General features: G+C 51.2%; 11 protein-coding genes across 12 annotated transcripts; 5 read left to right on the forward strand and 6 right to left on the reverse strand.

Moving 5' to 3' along the window:
- Positions 1 to 21: 21 nt before the first annotated feature.
- On the reverse strand, positions 22 to 665 carry PV05_10211 (uncharacterized protein). The gene has a single exon (XM_013456627.1). It carries the CDS (start codon positions 621 to 623, stop codon positions 108 to 110), a length of 516 nt encoding a protein of 171 aa, XP_013312081.1. The 5' UTR covers positions 624 to 665; the 3' UTR covers positions 22 to 107.
- Positions 666 to 845: 180 nt separating this feature from the next.
- PV05_10212 (mitotic-spindle organizing protein 1) lies at positions 846 to 2150 on the forward strand. The gene is made up of 3 exons (XM_013456628.1): positions 846 to 1031; positions 1085 to 1162; positions 1211 to 2150. The coding sequence occupies exons 1-3, from the start codon at positions 957 to 959 to the stop codon at positions 1274 to 1276; spliced, it is 219 nt and encodes a 72-aa protein (XP_013312082.1). The 5' UTR covers positions 846 to 956; the 3' UTR covers positions 1277 to 2150.
- On the forward strand, positions 2134 to 3236 carry PV05_10213 (uncharacterized protein). Its single transcript, XM_013456629.1, has 3 exons — positions 2134 to 2319; positions 2369 to 2872; positions 2926 to 3236. Exons 1-3 carry the CDS (start codon positions 2203 to 2205, stop codon positions 3163 to 3165), a joined length of 861 nt encoding a protein of 286 aa, XP_013312083.1. The 5' UTR covers positions 2134 to 2202; the 3' UTR covers positions 3166 to 3236.
- A 570-nt stretch (positions 3237 to 3806) lies between these two features.
- Positions 3807 to 5479, forward strand: PV05_10214 (uncharacterized protein). The gene is made up of 2 exons (XM_013456630.1): positions 3807 to 3969; positions 4055 to 5479. The coding sequence occupies exon 2, from the start codon at positions 4095 to 4097 to the stop codon at positions 5265 to 5267; it is 1173 nt and encodes a 390-aa protein (XP_013312084.1). The 5' UTR covers positions 3807 to 3969; positions 4055 to 4094; the 3' UTR covers positions 5268 to 5479.
- Positions 5480 to 5804: 325 nt separating this feature from the next.
- Positions 5805 to 7125, forward strand: PV05_10215 (uncharacterized protein). Its single transcript, XM_013456631.1, has one exon. The coding sequence runs from the start codon at positions 6119 to 6121 to the stop codon at positions 7001 to 7003; it is 885 nt and encodes a 294-aa protein (XP_013312085.1). The 5' UTR covers positions 5805 to 6118; the 3' UTR covers positions 7004 to 7125.
- PV05_10216 lies at positions 6839 to 9370 on the reverse strand. Of its 2 annotated transcripts, none has more exons than XM_013456632.1 (5): positions 9218 to 9370; positions 8336 to 8397; positions 7993 to 8278; positions 7805 to 7939; positions 6839 to 7753 (listed from the first exon to the last, which is right to left on the reverse strand). In XM_013456632.1, exons 3-5 carry the CDS (start codon positions 8233 to 8235, stop codon positions 7505 to 7507), a joined length of 627 nt encoding a protein of 208 aa, XP_013312086.1. In that variant the 5' UTR covers positions 8236 to 8278; positions 8336 to 8397; positions 9218 to 9370; the 3' UTR covers positions 6839 to 7504. The 2 variants fall into 2 exon arrangements, with proteins under 2 accessions (XP_013312086.1, XP_013312087.1); XM_013456633.1 differs by lacking the exon at positions 9218 to 9370 and adding an exon at positions 8503 to 8802.
- A 1044-nt stretch (positions 9371 to 10414) lies between these two features.
- Positions 10415 to 11513, reverse strand: PV05_10217 (uncharacterized protein; the record flags this gene model as incomplete). Its single annotated transcript, XM_013456634.1, has 1 exon — positions 10415 to 11513. Exon 1 carries the CDS (start codon positions 11222 to 11224, stop codon positions 10415 to 10417), a length of 810 nt encoding a protein of 269 aa, XP_013312088.1. The 5' UTR covers positions 11225 to 11513.
- A 405-nt stretch (positions 11514 to 11918) lies between these two features.
- Positions 11919 to 13495, reverse strand: PV05_10218 (uncharacterized protein). Its single transcript, XM_013456635.1, has 2 exons — positions 12811 to 13495; positions 11919 to 12752 (listed from the first exon to the last, which is right to left on the reverse strand). The coding sequence occupies exons 1-2, from the start codon at positions 12974 to 12976 to the stop codon at positions 12250 to 12252; spliced, it is 669 nt and encodes a 222-aa protein (XP_013312089.1). The 5' UTR covers positions 12977 to 13495; the 3' UTR covers positions 11919 to 12249.
- A 454-nt stretch (positions 13496 to 13949) lies between these two features.
- PV05_10219 (uncharacterized protein) lies at positions 13950 to 15734 on the reverse strand. Its single transcript, XM_013456636.1, has 2 exons — positions 15400 to 15734; positions 13950 to 15342 (listed from the first exon to the last, which is right to left on the reverse strand). The coding sequence occupies exons 1-2, from the start codon at positions 15475 to 15477 to the stop codon at positions 14203 to 14205; spliced, it is 1218 nt and encodes a 405-aa protein (XP_013312090.1). The 5' UTR covers positions 15478 to 15734; the 3' UTR covers positions 13950 to 14202.
- Positions 15735 to 15945: 211 nt separating this feature from the next.
- On the reverse strand, positions 15946 to 17499 carry PV05_10220 (uncharacterized protein; the record flags this gene model as incomplete). Its single annotated transcript, XM_013456637.1, has 1 exon — positions 15946 to 17499. The coding sequence occupies exon 1, from the start codon at positions 17434 to 17436 to the stop codon at positions 15946 to 15948; it is 1491 nt and encodes a 496-aa protein (XP_013312091.1). The 5' UTR covers positions 17437 to 17499.
- A 271-nt stretch (positions 17500 to 17770) lies between these two features.
- PV05_10221 (uncharacterized protein) lies at positions 17771 to 21099 on the forward strand. The gene is made up of 2 exons (XM_013456638.1): positions 17771 to 18666; positions 18719 to 21099. Exons 1-2 carry the CDS (start codon positions 18271 to 18273, stop codon positions 20759 to 20761), a joined length of 2439 nt encoding a protein of 812 aa, XP_013312092.1. The 5' UTR covers positions 17771 to 18270; the 3' UTR covers positions 20762 to 21099.
- Positions 21100 to 21158: the final 59 nt, after the last annotated feature.

The following is a 21158-nucleotide window of genomic DNA, read 5'->3' on the forward strand; positions in this document are numbered from 1 at the left end:
CACTTAAAGGGTCTTTCAAGGGGCTGGTAACCACCTGGCACTCGTGCATGTAAGGGATAGCCTTCGCAGAGAATGCGCCATGAGTATGCGCCATTGAGATCTGCGGGTCAAGCCTCCAGAACATGACACATTTTGATTCCATTTCGGCCTTTGGCATAGTAGTCAGTCACGGTCTCCTGAAGCTCGAAGCCAGATCTCGAGTATAAGCATCTGGCATTGTAATTGGCTTCGTGGACCCAGAGGTCAATTCCTCGACAGGACCAGCGGCGAGCACACTCGACGATCATTTGGATTAGCTTTGTCCCTATGCCGATACGACGATAGGCTGGCGCGACACAGATCTTATGCAATAGCAGTCGACCGTTCCATCTTATGCAGACCGCGTAGGCAACCATTTCCGACACCTTTGACTGATTTGACAATCCAACAAGGACTACCATATTCTGCTTTGCGATAGGGTTGTCTTCGAAGGGAAATACTTCATTAGGAGGGAAAACCTTCCGTTCCAAATTCCGCAAATCGTGCAGGATAGAGGGTATGCGGTACCGAGGAAGCTGTCGGAGCTGGTTAAAGACCACTTGATCAGCTTCCAACGTCGACCCTGCCGGCATGTCTCCAGCCATATCAAGAAGAAACAGGGTGATCAATGGAATCCTGAGGTTACATGCACGGCAGAGGAGAGATTTGTAGAATGTACCTTAGGTGGTATTAATAGGCTGTTTGTGTGCAATTGGAGGAGGTACGAAATTCTTCTGAGCCAATTCGCATTCGGGTTGGAGGGTCTTGGCGGGCGCGACGTCTCTTTCTCCAGACGCGTCCTCCAAAAGCAACAACCATCTCAAAGACAAGCGTCCATGCTCATCAATTCACCAACAAATCAATTCTGCTCTCTGACTTCTTCTCTTACATCTGTGGATTTGGATTAGGATCGATTTGTCTCAAGTTAGTCGAAAAACATGCCGTCTACAGATTCCAAACGGGAGAAAGCCCGAGAGGTGGTCGACATCCTCGAAGAGATATCTGTACTACTGGTAGGACAGCGCTTGGCCACACCTAGATACTCTGCTAATTGTGTGTATCGAAGAACACTGAGTTGGATCGAACTCAGCTGTCTCTTTGTGTTTCGCTGATTGAGAACGGTGTAAATCCGGAGGCCCTAGCTGTAAGACAGCGTGGCACTGTTCCAGAACAAGTGCTAACTATGGATCAGACCGCTATCAAAGAATTGAGGCGAGAAACACAAGACTTACAGCCAGAAACTGCAATGTCGGAATGATTGTCTTCGCCATGAGAAGTATTACTCTTGGATGATGGAGTGTGTCACATCTCGATTGAACCCTTCGATCCTCGACATCTGCCGGCGAAACACAGGACATTGGCAACCACAAACATGCGCAACATGCCGCCTTTCCGTCTGAAGGCACTCTAGGCCTACGAGGTACTTCTTGGTATGCGTCGCTCCGTACGAGCAGGTAGTGTGTAGACTGTCTTGGTATTCGTACCAAAGAACCACACAATGCGGAAGCCGGGGTGTCGGGGGATTGTGAACTGATCCCATGCCATACAGAGACTGAGCCACCCAGCCAACGCCGTAGACTACGCGTGACTACGGTAGAATGGAATGGCACGAATGGGCACTAATGGCTTGCAAGCGACGACAAAACCCAACAATGTGGATGACGTATGCCACCTGTTTGAGGGGACGATCAGAATGTGGCTGAGATGTCTCGATGGGCCTGCCACCCACCTGCAAGGGCTTGGGGAACCTGGAAAGAGCCGCCCAAATTGACGCTAAAAGCCGCCTAGGTTGCCAGATCGACCGCAGACCGCTAGGCATCCCGGGCGGGAGCCTTGCTCACTGGGTGACACGACAACCAGCCATTTGTGGAGTTACAGGGAGCATTTGTCGCTAAGCTGAGGCCGGCGCGTCATGGTCAACCACACATGGATTGCAAACGCTCTGGTCATGGCAGGTTTTGAAGCAATCCAAACATGGCGAAAGATCTGAAGACTCGCCCTTACATAAAATCCTGCCATGTCTATCCTCAGTACTCCTGACCTCCATTTGTACTTGCGGACGACCTTCAAGCAGAATTGCTTGCGGTTCAATAACATACCTTCTTGTGCGCTGCTGCATTCCTTCTGGCAAGAATCAATACAGTATACTACATTTGAACCGAAAAATCTTGATACTGCACCACAATGCGCTTATCGTCACTTCTAACGTTGGCGTGTGCCATTGCTGCATTGGTTCTTTCCCTGCTTTGCCTGTTTGCAGGTTCTAGCAAATCATTTCTCCAAGACGCCGACCTGTTGACGGTGAGCTGTCCATCTCTCCATCGCATTCCCTATGCTAACACAAGCACAGCTGAATATCTCTCGTATCGGGCACGGAAGCCTATTCAACACCACAGATGGCGATGGAGGTGCGCTCGACAATTTACTCAACACTCTGGAGGGCGACCTCAACGACCTGTTGAACGATTTCAGCTCTGACGTGGCCACGGCGTTGGATCTTCCCGACTTCTTCAATGTCCATGTCATGGATTTCTGCGAAGGAGTGTACAAGCCCAATGCGACGTTGAAAAACGCGCAGGAAAACATTACAGGGTGCTCCAACCGCACCGTGGGATTCCACTTTCAACCTACCAAGATCATTCAAGAACACCTTCCTGACGGGGTTACCTTGGATGACCTCCACTGGCCGGACGAGATTCGCGATGCAGAACGTGCCATTAGAGTCGCCAGTACTGCCATGACGGTTCTGTACATCCTTGGTGTTGCATTTGCTGGCACTGCTGTTCTAGCAGCGCTGTGGAGCATCTTCACAAATGGGCGACTGTCAGCAATGATCAACTTTCTTATGGATGCGGTAAGAATGACCCTGAACAAATCCACCAAATTTGTGCTGACATGGATTCACAGCTTGCATTCCTGGCGATTGGTATAGCATCGGCCATTGCCACAGCCGTCATCGTGAAGGCAGTCGATGCAGTCAATAAATATGGAGACGACATCGGCATTGCAGCCTACAAGGGAGGAAAGTTTTTGGGAATGACCTGGGCTGCGACTGCAGTTATGCTGTTCGCTTCAGTGGTGTCCATTGCTCAATGCTGTGCTCCCAGATCAAGAAGCCGGAGATATGGCGAGAAGGATGGATACTAGATATTTGCTCACCGACTGGTGTAAGCGAAGGCCATATTCAGCAGAAGCCGTACAGATGATGGGTATGAGAGGGGTGTTCCCTAAGAACCAAATTCCTATCCAATGTTTGCTTTGGACATCGCCCATTGTTTGGAAGTAGTGTAACATTCAAAGACCTGATGAGCCAAACGAGGGGTCTTGGGGCATCCACTGACCGGTGGGCATCCCACCAGGACACTTTTCATTTATCCCTTTGCTGCTAGATGTTTGCAACTGTTTGCCTGATATGTGATCCTGCCATTAAACTGACTGTTGTCCAGGGAGGATCTCATTCTCTTTTCACAATCATCTCACGCTATATTGACCTAATCATGGCCCTTCAATATATATGAAGGTGTTTATTCAAATGACGTATAACGGTCCGTCTTCCGGTGGTGACGAGCGGGGTTGGGCGTGTTGTAACCTTTGACTAAACATGTGGCAGTTTCTCGCGGGCGAATCAGCGGTGTCTAATTCAGCTTAACTCGACGCTTATACGGGGAAATGACGCATCGCGGGGCTGACCGACCGTAGCTTCACTGGCACTTCTGACCTTCACCAACACGGATAAGGCAGCACTTGGACAAGGGAGCGGCGCTTTGGCTTTTTGGCAGGTTCGCTTCACATTCCAAAGTGACATCCATCCCGCTCTATATTTTATTCTGTTGACCGTACTTTCTCAGCACCATTGTCCCATTCTCTTTCGCTCTCACACTTGCACTCTCTATTTTCCATCACAACCGTTCCCAGTCCTCTGCTGCCAGAATTATCTCACTTTTCTCAAAGGTTCGTCGCACAACAGACAGTCTCTGTTCGCTGTTGATCATCGCGTCACTTCACACACCTTTACTGACTGTCGATCTGAACGCAGCTTGAACCCAAATTCCCCAGTCCTCACAACACACGTCAACATGCCAGGCATCGCTGTGCACTTCGGTGGCGGCAACATCGGTCGTGGTTTCATCGCCGAGTTGCTACATGAATCCGGCTTCCAGGTTGTCTTCGTCGATGTCGTAGACGACCTCATCGACCGCATCAATGCTGCAAAATCATACAAGATCACAGAAGTCGGTCCTGACGGAGAGAAGAGCAAGACAATCACCAATTACAAGGCTCTCAATTCGAAGTACCAGATGGAAGAGGTGGTCAAAACTATCGCTGACGCTGATGTCGTCACCTGCGCTGTCGGTCCAAACGTCCTTAAGTTCATCGCCAAACCCATTGCTGAGGGTATCATGGCACGCACCAAGTCCAAGCCGCTCGCTGTCATTGCGTGTGAAAACATGATCAATGCCACCGACGCACTGAGAGAGCAAATCATCGACCCAAAGAACATGAAGCCCGACTTCCTTCCCCAGCTCCCCTCAAAGGCCGAGTTCGGCAATTCTGCTATTGACAGAATTGTCCCAACTCAACCAGCAGATGCCAACTTGGACGTTGTCATCGAGAGCTTCTTCGAATGGTGTGTCGAGACCACTGGCTTCAAGTCAGGTCATCCTGAAATCAAGGGTATTCACTGGGTTGATGACCTCGAACCATACATTGAGCGCAAGCTCTTCACTGTCAACACCAGCCATGCCACCGCAGCTTACTTCGGCTACTACAAGGGCAAGAAGACTATCCACGAGGCTATGGCTGATCCCGAGATCAAGCACGAGGTCCACGAGGCTCTCGAGGAGACGGCTCACTTGATCAGCGGCAAGCACGGCATCACCCCCGAAGAACAACAAGAATACGTCGACACCATCATCTCCCGTATCTCCAACCCTCACCTTGAGGATGTTCCAGTTCGCGTTGGTCGTGCACCTCTCCGCAAGCTCGGTCGCAAGGAACGATTCATTGGACCTGCTTCTCAGCTCGCCGAGCGTGGCTACGACGTTACCGCATTGCTCCGCGGTGTTGAGATGGCGCTTCGGTTCCAGAACGTTGAGGGTGATGAGGAGAGCGCAGAGTTGGCAAAGATCATGAGCACTATGTCACCAGAGGAAGCCACCACCAAGCTCACTGGCCTTGAGAAGGATCACCCCCTCTACGCCAAGGTCTTGGAAAAGGTCACGCTCGTTCAGAATGAGATGAAGAAATGATGGCTTGGTGTGACCGCCTGCTTGCATATGACTCATGAGAACATGGATTGATCACTTTCGGTACTTGATGATGAAAGGTGTTGACGGTGGAAAAAGTATTCAGGAGTATCTTGCCTCATTTTCGCAGTGCCCGAATACTCCATTACCAGGTAGACTTGATACAGGAAGCATTCTTGAAATTCAATACGAGATCCGATGAATCAGTCATAAAATCTCTGCATATCTCTGCCTCACTCATTCCTTCAACTTGCGCATTATGCTTTGAACCAACGATCTAGGCTGATAGAAAGGTGAATGAGAATCAAATAGCTATTCGTCCATGGCAAAGGAGTCGCTTTCCAGCTTCACTTGGTTCTTGTGGACGGGCTGCTGCTTGAGAAAACTGGGTCGAAAGACTTAGGTTGTATGTAGTTTGAGCTTCGAGCTTCGAGCTGGAGGAGACCCGGCTTGAGCTAAAAGCGAGGCTCAGCCCTGCCGAGCACACAGTAAACCTCGGCAACGACGACTTCTCTCCAAATTGATCGTCGACAAATGAAGCGAGTTTCTAATGCTTTGATAGCTGATTTATTTGATTACCATGTCAAACATGGCCTCAAGAAAATTGCAGGCGTGATATATAAGCACCTTGTACCTCTCTCACTCACAACACCTGTGCTTACCTACAGTACACCACACCGGACAAAACCACCTCCGTTCGACGCAGTTGAGACTCTGCCCGCCCCCGAACTGTGGACAGCACGCAAGTACTACTAGTTATTACGGAGTACCGTCAAGGGGGGCCTTCCAATCCAAAACCAAGGTACATTGCCTAGGTATAAATCTAAAACCTAAAACATCCCAAACAAAACACAATGTCCTCCTCATCATCACCGCCCTCGACACTGAAGAGTCCACCTCCACACACCCCCAGCACGATACTCCTCTTCCCGACACCCTCCATTCTCCTCGTCGTGCTCAACAACCCGCGAGGGCTCAACTGCCTCTCGACCTCGTTGCACTGGGCCCTCGACGCTCTGCTGACATGGTACGACAACGAACCCACCCTGCGCTGCTGCGTGGTCACGGGCATGGGCCGAGCCTTCTGCGCCGGCGCCGATCTGAAGGAATGGAACGAGTCCAACAACGCACGCGCCACCGGCCAGGGCCAGGGCCAGCGCGTCATGCCGGCCAGCGGCTTCGGCGCAATCTCTCGACGCGTGGGCAAGAAGCCCGTCATTGGCGCCATCAACGGCCTTGCATTCGGTGGGGGGATGGAGATGGTGGCCAACTTGGACATGGTGGTCGCCGCCAAGAGCGCACTCTTTGCCCTTCCTGAGGTCAAGAGAGGCGTTGTTGCATTTGCCGGGGCTCTGACCCGTATTGTGAGGACGATCGGAAAGCCCAGGGCAATGGAGATGGCTTTGACAGGAAGGACCGTCGGAGCTGCCGAGGCCAAGGACTGGGGAATCGTCAATGCTGTGACAGAAGATGCCCCTGTGGACGCAGACATCCTCGAAAGACCTGTTGTGAAGAAAGCGCTGGAGTATGCCAAAGAGATCTGCAACAATAGTCCCGACAGTGTAATTATCAGTCGCGCCGGGATCATTGCTGGCTGGGAGGACGGCAGCGCAGAGCATGGCACACAAACCACGAACGAAGTGTATCAGAGGAGGTTAAACGAGGGCGAGAACATACGTGAAGGTGTCAAAGCTTTCGTGGAAAAGAGATCTCCGAGATGGGTGCCGAGTAAGTTGTGAGTGTATCAGAGACCGAGAGAGCTTCAATCTGGAACATCGGTCAAGACGAGAAACACACTCGATAACACGTATGGAAGTAGAGTAGAATTTGAATATCCTTCGGTGTTTTCGGTGTCTATTTGACGGAAGACATGAGGCGATGATGTCTGCCACACTTACAGTCGGACTGCTGGCCTCTGTGCCTTACACTGCCCTTGTCAGACTTGTTATCCATGGATGACACAGGAAGACAAATGAGCAGTACCCCGCCTGAAAACAAGATTCAATTTCAAGCGCAAGATATGTTTCAGACCCCAAGCTTGATGATCATTGTTGCATAAATTCCCAGAACGCCATCTGCCTGAGAGGAGTGGCACTTTGCTATGCCGCAAAGCTGCTTCACACGCTCTTCAGATGACCACCGACCAGGACAGATCAAAATAGTCGGTTGAGTCGCGAAGCGTATTAGAGCAGAATTGGCACGTTGTGGGTATCATTAACGTGAGGAGGTAGTGAAGTCAATCATGCGCGCTGATGTTGAGGCATCTGAGGCATACCCGCATACTGACCACTCTGATTTTGTTGCTGAAGTTGTTGATAGTACATGGCTTGCTGTTGTTGCTCTTGAGTCATGTATCCGCCGTGGGTGGGAGGTCGCGGCATGCCAGTAGCTGCAGCAGGCATAGGGGGAACATCATCGGGCGATGCGACATCATCAGCGGCATCAACACCATTCTCGTTGCCTGATGGTTCGGGGGCGTTCAAGCATGCCTGGAACATGGTTAGAGAGCAGTAAGGGGAGTGGCATAGAGAGCGACATACTTGGATCAAATTCTTGCCTTCGGCCTTGGTGACGAGAGGTTGGAGCTTGGGAGTCGTGAAAGTGTAGACAAGACCGGTTTCAGAAACGACCAACAGGAGAACTTGGGTTCCAGTGAGGACAGAAAGTTCATACGCCTAAACAGGGGTCAGTAAGTAGATCCCATCGTGGAAGTTCAGCCTGCGCTCACCTTCTTCATGATACCCGCCTTCCGCTTCGAGAATGTGATGTGACGACGCGATTTGTCTTGGATGAACTTGATCTCGATCTTTCTTCTTTCTCTTCCTCCCTTTTCATCATCGTCATCATCGTCATCTCCTGCCATGGAGGTTCTTGGACGTTTAGTGCCTCGAGGGTCGACGCCGTTGCCGGTCAATTCATCGCCAGGTGAGGGCTGATCAAGACCTGCAGAGGGATCGGTGATATCGGCCATGGCGTACTTTTATGGAATAGGTCGAGTTCTGATCAAGTTCTACCTAAAGAAGTAAAGTGTCAACAGACGAAAGAGGAAATTGGCAGGATTGGCTTCGTACCTTTTTGAGAAACGCGAATTCTCTTTATTTTGTGTAGGCAATGATTGGCAATGCGGCCGAATCTGTGAATGATGGATTAGTCAAATGCTCGCGACGAAGTATGCTGCAAAGCAGTGAATGCAATCGTCGACGGTGAAGTCAAGTGGGCGGCGATGTCAGACACGTACGCGGGCAGGTGCAGAGAGCGAGCGCGATCGCAGGCACGGACGAACTCGGCCAGGAAATCCGGGGAACTGGCAGGTGAATGTAGAGCGATCAAGCTTTGTGGATGAAGAGGGATGTGCAACAATCAAGCTGCAAAAGGATAGAAGTGGGTTTGGGATACAAAAGAAGTAACCTCTTTCTGTATGGGCTGGATTGGTGAATGGAGAGTGTTCTGGGAAGGCCGGGGCACATGAGGTGGAAAGGGTTTGGTTTGATGAGGGGGGAGGGACAGAGGAAACGGAGAAGCCAGTCACCCAGTCTCGGCAAAGATCCCAAGAGGGCGCGGAAGTGGTGGAAGTGGTGGGAGCGGGTGGGTTGCAGTGAAGCAGAGTGGCCCAAGCTGTCGTCCGGGAGAGGCTGGAAGAAGTGGTGGCTTGGCAAGATCATCAGACTCGGACTCAGACTCTGGCCTCAACCTCGTGTCTCGTGTCTTGGACGTGCATGACAGAAGATACAGAATTTTCGGGCATGACAAGAGTCGAGTTCCAGTCAGGATTGAGTCGTGTCCCGACTGTCAAAAGAACAAAAATCGGTCGCGGTATTATGTTCGTGTTCCTGTGGGTTCCTCGTCGCGTCCATTCGTGTTGCTCAATGGGGAAAAGTGAAAAGATGATCCTCACGGTGGATGGAAGAGGAAAAGGCAGGCATCAAAACAACCACAAGATTTGGCAGACGTACCGCTGAAATCCAGAACAACCTTGCTGGGCTAACCGTTACGCAAGAATTGATGGTCTTTGAATGGAAAAGGATTCGAAGCAGACTCCGTGGCACGAGGTGGGCTGCGAGTGCGAATCCAACGGGTGCTGTGAAGGGGATGAGGATGGACGAGAGAGGAAAGGGAGTCGGAAAGGGCATAGCGGCGAGCTGCCTGCCTTTTTGTAGACTGAGGGCTCTGGGCAGCCACTGGCGGCAGCTGCGGAGCTTGGAGATTATTCGCTGTGCGTCGAAGCGGATCATTCTTTCCCCGACTGCCCGGAGCTTCCAGCCCTGAACCAGGGAAAGCGTGGTCAGTGGTTCAATCAATCCCCGTGGATCTGCTAGTCTCTGCCAGTGCCACTGCTAGTTGCTGCTCTAGCCTCTAGCTTACCAGCGTGCAGTTGCAGTGGCACCCTCGGGGCCTGCGAGCCTGTCTCTTTTGCTGCTGGAAACATGGCCTGATTAGCCTGTTCTGCCCATTATTCTTTTGCACTCTCCAGCTCGACCCTGTCTTCTGCCACTCCCAGGAAGATCTTTGCGAGGATGGTGCAGCTCGTAGATACTATTCTCACGCAAACCTCCTCTGGCCTTGCACTCATCCCTGATCTCCTTTTCACGCAAAACAAGCTTCCATCGCCATCACTTCGGCCCCTTCGACTCTGCTCTTCCCCTCAGTCGATACCCACCCTGACCCAAAAGCCCTACTCTCTTAGCGCCAACTTGAGGTTACTAGCCCCCGATTAGCATGGTCAGCAAATGCAAGGGGATCCACCAACAACCTGCTGATTCATCACAGCCACCAACAAGTCCCAATTCACAGCTTCCCCAGCTTCCATCATACCCGGAGTCACCATTTGAAACGCACGGGAAAATGTGCACAAGGCGCATAAAATGGGTACTTACAGTAGCCTAGATTTTTAGGAATACTTGCCATGACCTCGTAGGGCAGAAATATCCCCTACCCCCGCTGTTTCAGCGGCCTAAAGGCCTCGAATCCGGAGAGCACACCGGGCCCTTAGCAGACCACGTGCGTCAACTACAGTCTTGAAGCCTTTCGGCACTGAGATAAGAAGGTTTTGCAGGAAGATGTATAACTCTTCAGAGCTTCGCAGCTCTCTGACTAAGCATCCCTTGACACCTGATGACAAGCATCTCTGTAGTACTGTTCGTGGAAGCCGATCATGGAGGAATTTCTTTGCCGTCCCAATCCCAACACTTCCCACGGTTATCGTCACTCAAGCTCCCTACGACATCTATCAATCTTTCTGCACTGAATTCCGGACGGAACAGCTTGTCTTGCGGGGTGCTTTCCCAGAATTCCTCACTCAGACCAGTCCTCACCGTGCCAGGATGCAGAGCCACGCACATTGCATTCTTGCCGCTCTGCATTTTCAGGTAAATATCCGTCGACTTCGCGAGCTGGTTGACACCGGCTTTGGAACATCGATAACTGTACCATCCGCCCAACCGATTGTCGCCAATCGACCCTACTCTCGCGCTCATCAATGCCAGCACTGACGAGTCAGGTAGACCATCTATATGCTCCAGCTTGGTCGATTTGCGCGGAACGAAGGCAGAGAAATGCTTCACCAGCATCATCGGTGCAAGTAGGTTCAGTTCCAGTGTCTGCAGAGCGGACTGGTACTCGACCTTGTCCGGGGCCTTTTCCGGGACCAACATTCCAGGGATCATGAATCCCAAGCGCAAATGTGCTCCTTTGTCCCTCCTGCTGTCACTATATCGCTCCTTGCAGCATCCGGCGAGATTCGAGACGGATGACTCGGAGAGTACATCACATTCTTGCACATCAAGTCGTGATGCTTGCGAGTCTGATATGTTCAAAGATGACAGTAGTTTCTCCCTCGTCCCTGGTAGATCGGATCGTGCTGTTGCCACGATCGGTATGCTCGGAGGTAAGGTTCGAAGAAGATGCCGCGTCAATGCGAAACCAATGCCTCTTGACGAAGGCGTTACAAGCGTCCAAGCCATGACTGGGAACGGGCACGGCTACAGAGAGTTTCCGTGGCGCTCAACCAAGACAAGATCTTCCTTACTCAAGGCTGTTGGCTTGTTCAGCTGGGTCGCATCATCATGTTTGATTATTCGGCAGTATGCAGGATGGTCGTATCCGAATGAATAGCTCGCAAATATATTGCTTGATCAATTGTTGAACGTTGTGGCCCCTGCGTCTCCGAAGTGCCTGCAGCTTGATACTAGCACTGGCGAACTTTGAAATACAATAAAGCGACTTGGAACTTCCTGGCGAGCACAATACGCGGTCGAAAACCTTTGAGGACTGGAATCTAAGAACGCATGGGACTCTCTGTGGAAACCACAGAGTCTTTCTTGGACCGGGGCACGACCCAGCAATCCAAGCCCTGACCATTACGCTAGATCTGAGGCTTGAAGGTCATGATGTCGATGGGACGATCAGACCGCTGATCATCGCACGAACACGAGGGAGATCGACAATGCCCTATGCACCAAATGATCGACGCAGGGCATCTGTCCATCGAGCCATCTGATTATCAGGACTTGAACGGAGTAGTTGCCTGGTACGATTGATTGCACGGTACTCCATTTTTGTGCAGCCCGAACTCACCTGAATTGGCGCGCCAGAACCGGGATCGCAGATACTTCGCGGTATGAGGCTGGGGAGCGAGGGCGGGGAGAAGGATGATGGTCTTTTTTTCTTCCAAATGTGAATTCGTATGGTGTCTTCTGTCTCTATTCATAGATTTTCTGTTTATTTTCCTTTACTGTCCATCCCTTCATCGCATCCTTATCCGAATTCCAACTCCTCCGCAAACGCAAAAAATTGCTGGACAAGGCGAAATCGCTCAAGTTCGTGATTTGAGATGTAGCTCGTTCCGACAGATTTGTTCCAGCGCAGAAATCCAAAGCAGTCAATAGCCAGATCCTTCCCTAGTAGGTGATCGTGGACGCAAGTACAACAGCGTTCCAGCTCTACGGTTGTCTTTAAGCGGCCTGGGTAATTGCCGTGTTGCAATCTTCTAGATCGGACCAAATCCCCTTTTCTCGTCAATCAGTCTATACCGCTCCTTCTCCTTACGGTCCTTGATCAAGCAAAGCGCCGCGAGCAAGAGCATCATATCGACAGCCACGAAGCCGAAGAACGTGGTGAACACGATATCCAGGAACCGACTGGCAAACACACCGAACGGGGTTACGCAGGGTCCTAGACGTGCCGCGGTTGCGGCGCTGGTGCATGTGCTATCCTTGACGAAGAGTGCGGGGTTGGTAAACCCGCAACATTGAAACTTCTGCTGAAGCATGGACTGGACGTTGGAGCTTTGGTTCATCCAGACGGGCGTGAGGTTCTTGTGGACTTCGAGCGTGGAGAACCAGATGGCCAGGCCGATGGAGAGAGTCATGAGCGCGGCGACGATGACTCCCGCGGCGTGCACCTTGAGCCAGACACGATTGCGCTGCATGAACAAGGCGGGCACAGAGAGGAGGAAGGTGAGGAACATGATGATCGCGTTGATCTCGCTGGCTGTACTGAGTGTTAGTGGAATTGCACACGAAGACCGCGGGATGCAGTGACTCCTTACCAGTGAGCGGGCAGTCATCAAGGAGCAGGTTTGACGCAATGTTATTGACATTCATGTTATTTTTGACACTTGCTCGAGTGTACAGAGGAATGAGTAGGTGCAGAACAGCGCAAAGGAGGAAGGCTATGTCGAAGCCGATGAAGACGAGGAGAATTTTGTTTGCCATTTTCGATCCGGTCTTCTTGAGGGCTTCGTAGGAGCAGAGTATAGGTGATCGTCGGAAGAGTGTTTCTTGGAGGTTGGCAGTTACTAAATGATCGTGACGGCGAGACCTGCTCGGGAGGGAAAAGGACGCTGTCGTTCTGCCGCGGCCAGGCGCGCAAAAGGGCGACGTATGAGGGTTTAAGCAAGGAAAGGAGCGTGGTGATGAAGAAGCCAAGATAGATAGAAGAAGAGAGAACGGAAAAGCGCACGGCGTAAGCCAGGGAGAAGAAAGAGGACGGGCTCAGGAGAGACCTGAGCGTGTGTCAGTAGTGCACGGTTGGTGGTGGTTAAACCGTCCAAATGTGACAAGGGGGCGCTTCAGTTTCTTCGAGTCGTTTCAGACCAGCTCCACTGAGGAGACATCTTCATGGGCCAGAACCTCACCAGACGAGTTTCGTATCGAGTATAATCAAGGTAATCCGACGACCTGCAGACATTTCTCGAAATTGTGAAGAGCAACGACTCCTCTCCTCGACCAACGTGGAAGAGAGATGGAGTGGACAAAGTTGGAAAGCACTGAGCAGCGGCTGAGGTTTTGACAGCAGCCACTGACGGATGAGAAACGCAGAGCAACACGTGATGCATATTTTTGAACTGTTGGACTTCCGAGGCTCAATTAAAGCAGGCCCCTGGATGCGTGAGACTCGCGACTCGTAAGTTGATTGTCGACGCGTTCTCGCTCCATCCGCCCCTGCAGCCAGTGGGATGGCCAGCTTTTCCTGATTGATGCATATTGCGACTTCCACGCAGCCTTGCAGGAGCATGGATCGACACTACTCGTAGTCTGGTACCAATAATGAGTACAGGTTGGCAACGTGAGGTGCTGGTGTGAATCCTTCCTTGACCGCCGATAAGGGCTCATTCGGTGTCTTGCAGAATATCGTAGGCATATCGTGTCTCCTCGTATTCGAGTAGACATGTCTTCAAGAGCCTGCCCATGAGGTAGTGATTGAGCATCGTCAACTCGTTCTCCACTCAGTCATTATATACAAAGTTCGACCGCTTTCGAAAGGTCGGCGCAAATCGAGAATGAGGTCTCTTCTCTGTCATATCTATATTACAAACCCTGGTGCTTCAGCTCATTCCTCTCAGGTGAGCCACCAATCCTCGTCCCGGTATGCAGTCTTTGCCAGATACCCCTCAACCCGGATCCTTTTCACACTCAGCTCTAAGGATCGGACGTGCATCTTATTCAACGTTCATCACTGGCCACTGTAGATGTTCTTGCCAGTCTTCCGGTACCGACTCCTGCACTGACTCCAGGATGTATTTGGCCCATCCATTAATAAACCAAGTATCGTTCGTGTCCTTGGCTTCGCCCCAATGAATAAGAACGCAATAATGCGCCAATATGACCATTGCTGCTGGCTGCTTCTCACCCAGAAGGTCCAAAAATTTAGGCGGAAGATTAATAGGCCAGACAAAAGTCGTCAATACTGTTCCGTCGCCGCGGGCCTTGAGCAACGAAGCTTGAATAAATGTGCTAAGCAGCGAATGTATAGCAAGGTCAAGCGCGTGGGCGGTCTCCTTGTCGTGCTCGGCAGAATTGCAGATGCGGAACAGCTTGGTGATTTGATCTGTGTCAGGAAGTGTATACGCCGCTGTGGTCTCGCTGTGGGACATCTCATCCAGTAGTGGTTTCAAGAAGCTGCACCGGATCGTCTCGGAGTGCATGTTGAGGACAATGTTTGCGCCCCTCAAAAGGTAAAACCAATGTAGTACGTCAGTGTTGAAGTCTCTGGGCTTGTCTTTGGTGCTGGAAGCAAAAGCAAGCACTATGAGCAGACAGGAAAAGGCGAACAAGGCATGGCAGTTGCTCTCATCCACATGAGCAAGCGTGTCTTGGAAATCTGCCAGGCCTATGCTTTGATGAGTTGTCCCAATCAGATCATACTCGGCTTTCCTATCAGGGTGAAGGTAGCTGAGGTGGAAAGCAGCCACAGCCAGGATACCTCGAAGGAGGAAGTGGTGTTTGAGTCCCAGCTTCACTGCATGTACCTGCCACAGTGCCAGGGCTTCAGCAGTCTGCGCATTCGCCAGATCGGGTGCGACTACGGTGGTGAAATGGTGCATCAATCTGAGGTCCGTCACATCTAGATCTGTAGTTTTCTTGGTGCTGACTAGGTCAGGTTGTTGAAATGGGTCGACCACATTCTGTGAGGACTGTCGCTTTGTTTCTTCACTGACAGACCCAGGTCGACCACAGCCTGGCCGTGCATCACTGGTAGTGTTGTTGCTCGGTGACCTGCTCACACCGGGAGACTGAGAGAAATCGCAAGAAATCTGCCGTCTTTCACAGTTGGAACATATCGGATGTACCTCGTTACACTAGAGCTCGTGTAAGCATTAGGATGAGATCGAGCGCACTCGGTAGGATCGGCCAACCTTTATGCGCCGGACTTTGCATTGACTACAACCGTTTTTGGATTTCGTATGAGAGCGCCGTTGGTTCTTAGACGGCATGAGAGAGGCGGATTACCAGTGGTAGGCTCTTCATGCCCGTGTCGGGGATATGTTGATCGTTTTACAGCTCGTATATCGTATTCCGTGAAAAGCCGGATTATGACCCGAAGAACATAGTCCTCGACAAAGTATACAATATCCACTATCCAAATGGAATAATGCGGACGGCGACGGAAACTCAGTGAGATAGGGAATATATGACTAACGCGTATCGACGTCGGGAAGAAGGAAAGACGTTTTTTGCAAGCACTAGAAATGATCAGGTAACGAACAGGCTGCACAATTTTGTTGATGTCCCTGACTTAGAGAGCTGGGGCCAGAGCTCACTAACTTCAGACTGATCAAACGGGCGGCGACTCCCAGGGCTGACACTTTCAGGGCGATTATGATTGCACTTTGCACTTTTTAACAGATTTCAAAGTGTCTGAAGGGGATTGCATTGATTTATTTCTACTTAGAGGCCACGTACTACCAGTTCTTTGGCCGTCGTGCCTTGTTCTCTCGCTGTCGCTTCTCCTTCAACACAGTGCGCCTTCTCATCTTCCACGAGCGGTTGTTGTCGCCTCGATTCTCCCAGAATTTCTTTTCGAACTCGCTCTGTTTCCTAGATGGAGTCTCACCGTGTCGCTCGTTTGCCCTTCTTCGTTCGGGTGGAGCGGCCTTTTCGTCTTGCTCATCCTCATCATCACTTGTAGGCGTCGAACTGCTGTAGCTGTTGAAGCGGCTTGGATATGCTGAATCCGGGGTTGGTGCGGCGCTTCGAAGACCTCGAGCTCGAATATCCTGGGAACTAAAGGGCGTTAGGGGAATAATGCTCTCTTCCTCAATATCATCCTGGTCTTCAGGCTCGAAGAAAGAGAACGACGTTGACACTTCCAAGGAAGGTTTTGCAAGGTCTTGCGAAGCTGGCTTTCTTGGCTTCTTGAAAATTGCTTCTAGTGGATGCATCTGCCTATCTTCTTCGTCGACGTTTTGCAGGGAAGCCGAGGAGACTTCCTCACCCGAGGCGCTCATGTTCGACTCTTCCCCCGACCCAGCCTCGGATGAGGTGCCCGAACTGCTAGTCTCATCATCGTCCTGAATAATGCGCTGCTCTTCGTTTTCGTCGTTCTCACTGGTTGATTCAACATCCGACTCCAAAGTAGAAGAATCGGACGAGGTCTCATCATGCGCAATCTCCTTTTGCTTGTCGTTTGGGGCACTTTGCAAAACCTGGCGCTGCCTCAATACGCGCTCACTCTCTGCTTCGACAACATCACCAGCTGCATCGACCCAGCCTTGTCCTGCGACATATTCCAGATTGCCTTTGATCCCTAGTCCAACGTCTTGTCTGAGAAAGGAAGGCTGTGCTGTTGACTTTTCAAACTCGTGTACCACTTGTTCACCCTTCTTCGTCTTTGTCTTGGTTTTGTCTTTTTTCGCAGTCTTCAGGCTGTCTTGCTTGTTCGGAGGCAGGTTCGTGCGAAACAGAAGCTCGTCCTTGTCCGAGAATTTCGAGGTTACAGAAGTTTTTCCTTTGCTCATCTTGCTGGCCTTGGAGGGCTTTGCCTCTGTCCAACCACGTTTGACTTTGCGGTCCGCAGGCAGCTCGTATCCCTCAATGACATTGAGCTCCTTCTTGGATTTCTTTGCTTTCTTGACGGGCTCCTGCTTGGCGGGTTCTTCGGTCGTCTCTTCATTACGCCTACGCTTTTTGGGCCGGGCCTCCTCAATCTTGATTTTCTTGCCTTTCAGAATGGCGCCATTGTATTTCTTCTTGATTTTTTCCGCTTCCATTGCAGGCAGGTCGAGATAACCGTAGTCGTTCTCCGGGAACGTCTGGATGGTGTGGTAGGATACGTTGGAGACTGAGTCGAGTAGTTTTGGACCAACCACGGCATGGAGTAATTCAGGAGTTAGAGGGGTGATGTGTAGGCGCATCGAGTCCGTTGTCATTGAGCAGCCTGTTATGATTCTCATGCGGACTGAATAATTGCGCTGAAGCTGTTACACGGGCAGCTTTGGCGCCCACACTCTGAGCATGAGACGTCGGCGTGTATTTTGCCCAAATAGGTGCATTCAGGCGGCGTGACGGGTGCCACGGGCGAGGAAACGGTGTGGGCTTCTTGTGAGAGCTAAGCTACAACGGTGCCTATTCGTACGCGGGGCAGGTCAAGCCTACTAAGCAGGAACTGGCATCAGCGGCAGCATTCACAGCCAAAGAATTGGTCGTTCGAGGCCCACCGTCCGCAGTTTGACCTTTGGTGCCACAAGGCACAAGGCCGTATCGTTATCGTCTTCATTCGGGATGACCACGAGCCATTACCATCATTCTCTCCTCCAACCTGATTTATACCAAACTCCTTGCATTCTAGTAACACCCTGCAGCTGTTAAGGTTCTGTCAGGCGCAGGAAAACTTGGCGGACTGTTGCGGGTTGATCTTGAATTCGTGTCGAGCATCTACTTACATCCTGGTTAAACCTGGATATTCATTTCACATGGTTGCTATGTGAACATCACCCCACAAACTGGTTACATCATTGCCTGCCTCTGTCTCCCGGCCTTGGTTATCATCGAATTTCTACCGGTCACCGACTATTCCCTCGAATTCATCCGTCAAATCCGAAGCAAGCTAGGTGCCTCAGTCAAACGGTGCCAACCATCTGCCCATCCTGACCAAATCTGATATCGTCGGAATCCTCAATGCCACACCCTCTGGAATGAAAAGGCAGACATAAGATGTGGCGATGACTATCCAATAACGGTGCGCACAAGCAGTAGGAGGTTGCTTCATCACCCGCGATAGAGCCAAGATGGGTAATTCTCAGACGAAGGAGGCACGTGGGCAGGGCTCTACAGGCTCTCGGGTCAGTGGCAGCAATAGCCCGGCTCTGCGACAGGATGGACAAGCAAATGGCCAGGAAATACCGATTCGACCATATTCATCTTCTCGACAGACAAGAGCAGCTCGCGATTTCACCTTTCTCGGAATTGGGGGAAGCAGTGACCAAGACGCCCCATCGCTCGAAGCGAAAAGGGAAACAAAACAGGAAAGGGAAGCAAGGAAGGCAGAGAAAGAGAGAGCAGCAAGACTCAAGGAGCGCGAGCGGAGCATGAAAGAGGAGAATGTTGATGGTGGCTATCTCGTCACACAGGGTGTTTACGTTGGCGCGGAAGATTTCAACAAAGGTATTGTTCGGCAACTCATGGTAAGTAATGCTCACATGGCAGAGGATATCTACTATGCTGATACGAGTGCAGATTGAACGCAGGCTAGCGCCGTTCTGGAGAGGCTTAAACGACTTTTCGGATTCCTGGGCTGAACATCAGCTTATGGCTGCCGCTCGAGGTATGGCAATCCCTCCGGCCGACGAGGTACCTCCGGAACTCGAATACCAGCTTGCCAAAAGAATCACATCAGACAAAACCACTCAGTCAGCCATGAAGAACCTCACAATACCCATCCAAGGCAGGTCACAGTCATTCCAGTCGGACAGATCAGCTCCTCTGTCGCCTGCTATGAATTCTTTACCGCTCCCTTCTCCCGGTTCTATGCGGCCCGCCAGCCCTAGCGGCAACATCTTGAGCAGAACTCGAGCTAAAACATTGGCTTCATTGACGACATCTTCTCGGGGCAGTTCTCAAGCTGATATGACGCCCAGAGAGTTCCAACTCCCTCCAGACCCTTTTGTGAATGGACAGCCAATCGAAGTCTACCTATATAAAGATGCCGCAGAATGCCCCATTTGCTTTTTATATTATCCGCCATATCTCAACACCACTAGATGCTGTGAACAACCAATCTGCTCAGAATGTTTCGTGCAGATAAAGAGGCCAGATCCGCATCCTCCCGAACATGAACAGCCCGATCCAAATGCACCGCCTGTTCCAGAAGCTGAACGTGAAGCACAAGCGGAAGGCTTGCTTGTCTCGGAGATTGCGACATGCCCCTACTGCAAGACACCTGATTTCGGCATTACATATACACCACCGCCATTCCGCAGAGGGCTGACCTATGGTGTTGGATCTCAACCGTACCAGATTATGTCAGCGAGGTCTTCTCAAACCTCCGTATCTTCAGGAAATCTGTCTCCTGGTCCTGGCCGAAGACGCGGGACCTCACTCTCAGCAAATGCGCCTGAAGTGATTACCACCGACAAGATTCGTCCGGACTGGGCCACCAAACTTGCAGCTGCTCGAGCTCATGCTGCTCGCCGATCTGCAGCAGCCACCGCTTTACACACAGCAGCCTATTTAATGAACGGCCAAAACCCTGATTCCAGATCGTTCTCAGGGTTCGGCCGAAGAAACGTGCTCAGGCGATCAACACTGGACAATGTTGAGAGCAACAGCAATCCTAGTTTGAATGCTCTTGCCATGCTAGCGGAGCGGCATGCTGCACGTCAGCAAGAGTCTTCTCCTAACGAAAGTCGACCAAATCCATTTTTGCCTCCTCCACGCGGAAGCAGCTCTCGGAGGAGTCGGATGGATGACCTTGAAGATATGATGATGATGGAAGCCATCAGATTAAGCTTAGCATCCGAAGAAGACCGTCGGAGGAAGGAAGAAAAAGAAGCTCGCAAAGAAGCAAAGAGAAAAGAAAAGGAAAGCAAAAAGGTGGAAAAGGCTGCCAGGAAGAACAGTCTTTTCACTCTCAACTCCAACACCAGTACTGCTGACGCATCCAGCATGGAGAGATCTCGCAGCAATCTGTCCCTAGGTCAAGATGACGACTCTATCTCCGGAAAGGGCAAAGGCGTCGAGCGTGATGGGACCCCTCCCCAGGAAGGAGCGAAGCTGGAGGATGAGAGCCTACGGCCGTCGTATATCCCAGCTCTATCACTCTCGGGTACGAGTCAAGAATCCATCGCATCGTCCATTCCAATTCCCACCGCCTCCGAGCCCTTTCGGAGATCACACCTCCGACAGATGTCCAATGCTTCATCAGCCTCGTCTTCGTTTGTTGAGTCAGGTCCCGTGGCTACTTTTTCGGGTACTGGGACACCACCACCAGGAAGCTTGGAGCCAATGTTCAATTTTAGAAGTCTGGCAGCCATGATTGGCCAGGACGAGAAAGGGGAGAACAGCGCACACGTTGAGAATGCTGATGAACCCTCACCAACCTCGTTTGAAGAAGATCAAGGCCACTCACCGTTGGCCAAGGACGAAGGCGCCCCAACAATGGGTGATATGAGTCCTTCTGGATCTTCAGAAACGGACTCTAGGAAGGTATCTGAGGATGACTCGGCGTTGACGAAGGAGAGACATGTCGTTGAGACATCGGCAGCTGTCTCAGATGTATGAAATTGAAGAGACCAGGAATATCGGATGTCAGGATAGGGAACTGCGGCGTTCGGAGCGATCCCCTCTGGTTCGATGCCGAGAACATCTTGCCATTTTTCTTGGAATGGTCCACGCATGACGGATTCGTACAATGTTGGACTCTTGAGAGATGAGTCCCGGGGTGGATTATGTCACTCACTGCCTCTCGAGTTATGAAGAGCATTCGGGAGGATTTATCTGCGGCTGGTTGCTGCAGGAAGACGTACGAGTGCCACTTCTCGAAATATAGAGCTTCAGAAATACATGTGGAATGTCTCTTGTCACCTGTGGCATGGTGTCATTTCGCTTTTATTTGAAACGTCCGAAGCAAATGCTTAGATATCAGGCCATGATTGGTGCATCGCAACGCGACACCTCA

The sequence above is a fragment of the Exophiala xenobiotica genome (genome assembly GCF_000835505.1).
Source record: "Exophiala xenobiotica strain CBS 118157 unplaced genomic scaffold supercont1.6, whole genome shotgun sequence".
Lineage (NCBI taxonomy): Eukaryota > Fungi > Ascomycota > Eurotiomycetes > Chaetothyriales > Herpotrichiellaceae > Exophiala > Exophiala xenobiotica.

What these genes read in the sequence shown, in the direction of transcription:
- PV05_10218 (XM_013456635.1), bottom strand. Translation starts at nt 12,976, where the DNA reads ATGGCAAACAAAATTCTCCTCGTCTTCATCGGCTTCGACATAGCCTTC. An exon ending in TGATGACTGCCCGCTCACTG is followed by an intron (nt 12,753 to 12,810) that starts GTAAGGAGTCAC and finishes CACTCAGTACAG; the next exon opens with CCAGCGAGATCAACGCGATC.
- PV05_10214 (XM_013456630.1), top strand. Translation starts at nt 4,095, where the DNA reads ATGCCAGGCATCGCTGTGCACTTCGGTGGCGGCAACATCGGTCGTGGT.
- PV05_10212 (XM_013456628.1), top strand. Translation starts at nt 957, where the DNA reads ATGCCGTCTACAGATTCCAAACGGGAGAAAGCCCGAGAGGTGGTCGAC. An exon ending in AAGAGATATCTGTACTACTG is followed by an intron (nt 1,032 to 1,084) that starts GTAGGACAGCGC and finishes TGTGTATCGAAG; the next exon opens with AACACTGAGTTGGATCGAAC. An exon ending in TAAATCCGGAGGCCCTAGCT is followed by an intron (nt 1,163 to 1,210) that starts GTAAGACAGCGT and finishes ACTATGGATCAG; the next exon opens with ACCGCTATCAAAGAATTGAG.
- PV05_10215 (XM_013456631.1), top strand. Translation starts at nt 6,119, where the DNA reads ATGTCCTCCTCATCATCACCGCCCTCGACACTGAAGAGTCCACCTCCA.
- PV05_10213 (XM_013456629.1), top strand. Translation starts at nt 2,203, where the DNA reads ATGCGCTTATCGTCACTTCTAACGTTGGCGTGTGCCATTGCTGCATTG. An exon ending in AAGACGCCGACCTGTTGACG is followed by an intron (nt 2,320 to 2,368) that starts GTGAGCTGTCCA and finishes ACACAAGCACAG; the next exon opens with CTGAATATCTCTCGTATCGG. An exon ending in TCAACTTTCTTATGGATGCG is followed by an intron (nt 2,873 to 2,925) that starts GTAAGAATGACC and finishes ATGGATTCACAG; the next exon opens with CTTGCATTCCTGGCGATTGG.
- PV05_10211 (XM_013456627.1), bottom strand. Translation starts at nt 623, where the DNA reads ATGGCTGGAGACATGCCGGCAGGGTCGACGTTGGAAGCTGATCAAGTG.
- PV05_10216 (XM_013456632.1), bottom strand. Translation starts at nt 8,235, where the DNA reads ATGGCCGATATCACCGATCCCTCTGCAGGTCTTGATCAGCCCTCACCT. An exon ending in AGGCGGGTATCATGAAGAAG is followed by an intron (nt 7,940 to 7,992) that starts GTGAGCGCAGGC and finishes ACCCCTGTTTAG; the next exon opens with GCGTATGAACTTTCTGTCCT. An exon ending in AAGGCAAGAATTTGATCCAA is followed by an intron (nt 7,754 to 7,804) that starts GTATGTCGCTCT and finishes ACCATGTTCCAG; the next exon opens with GCATGCTTGAACGCCCCCGA.
- PV05_10219 (XM_013456636.1), bottom strand. Translation starts at nt 15,477, where the DNA reads ATGCCGTCTAAGAACCAACGGCGCTCTCATACGAAATCCAAAAACGGT. An exon ending in GCAAAGTCCGGCGCATAAAG is followed by an intron (nt 15,343 to 15,399) that starts GTTGGCCGATCC and finishes CACGAGCTCTAG; the next exon opens with TGTAACGAGGTACATCCGAT.
- PV05_10221 (XM_013456638.1), top strand. Translation starts at nt 18,271, where the DNA reads ATGGGTAATTCTCAGACGAAGGAGGCACGTGGGCAGGGCTCTACAGGC. An exon ending in GTATTGTTCGGCAACTCATG is followed by an intron (nt 18,667 to 18,718) that starts GTAAGTAATGCT and finishes ATACGAGTGCAG; the next exon opens with ATTGAACGCAGGCTAGCGCC.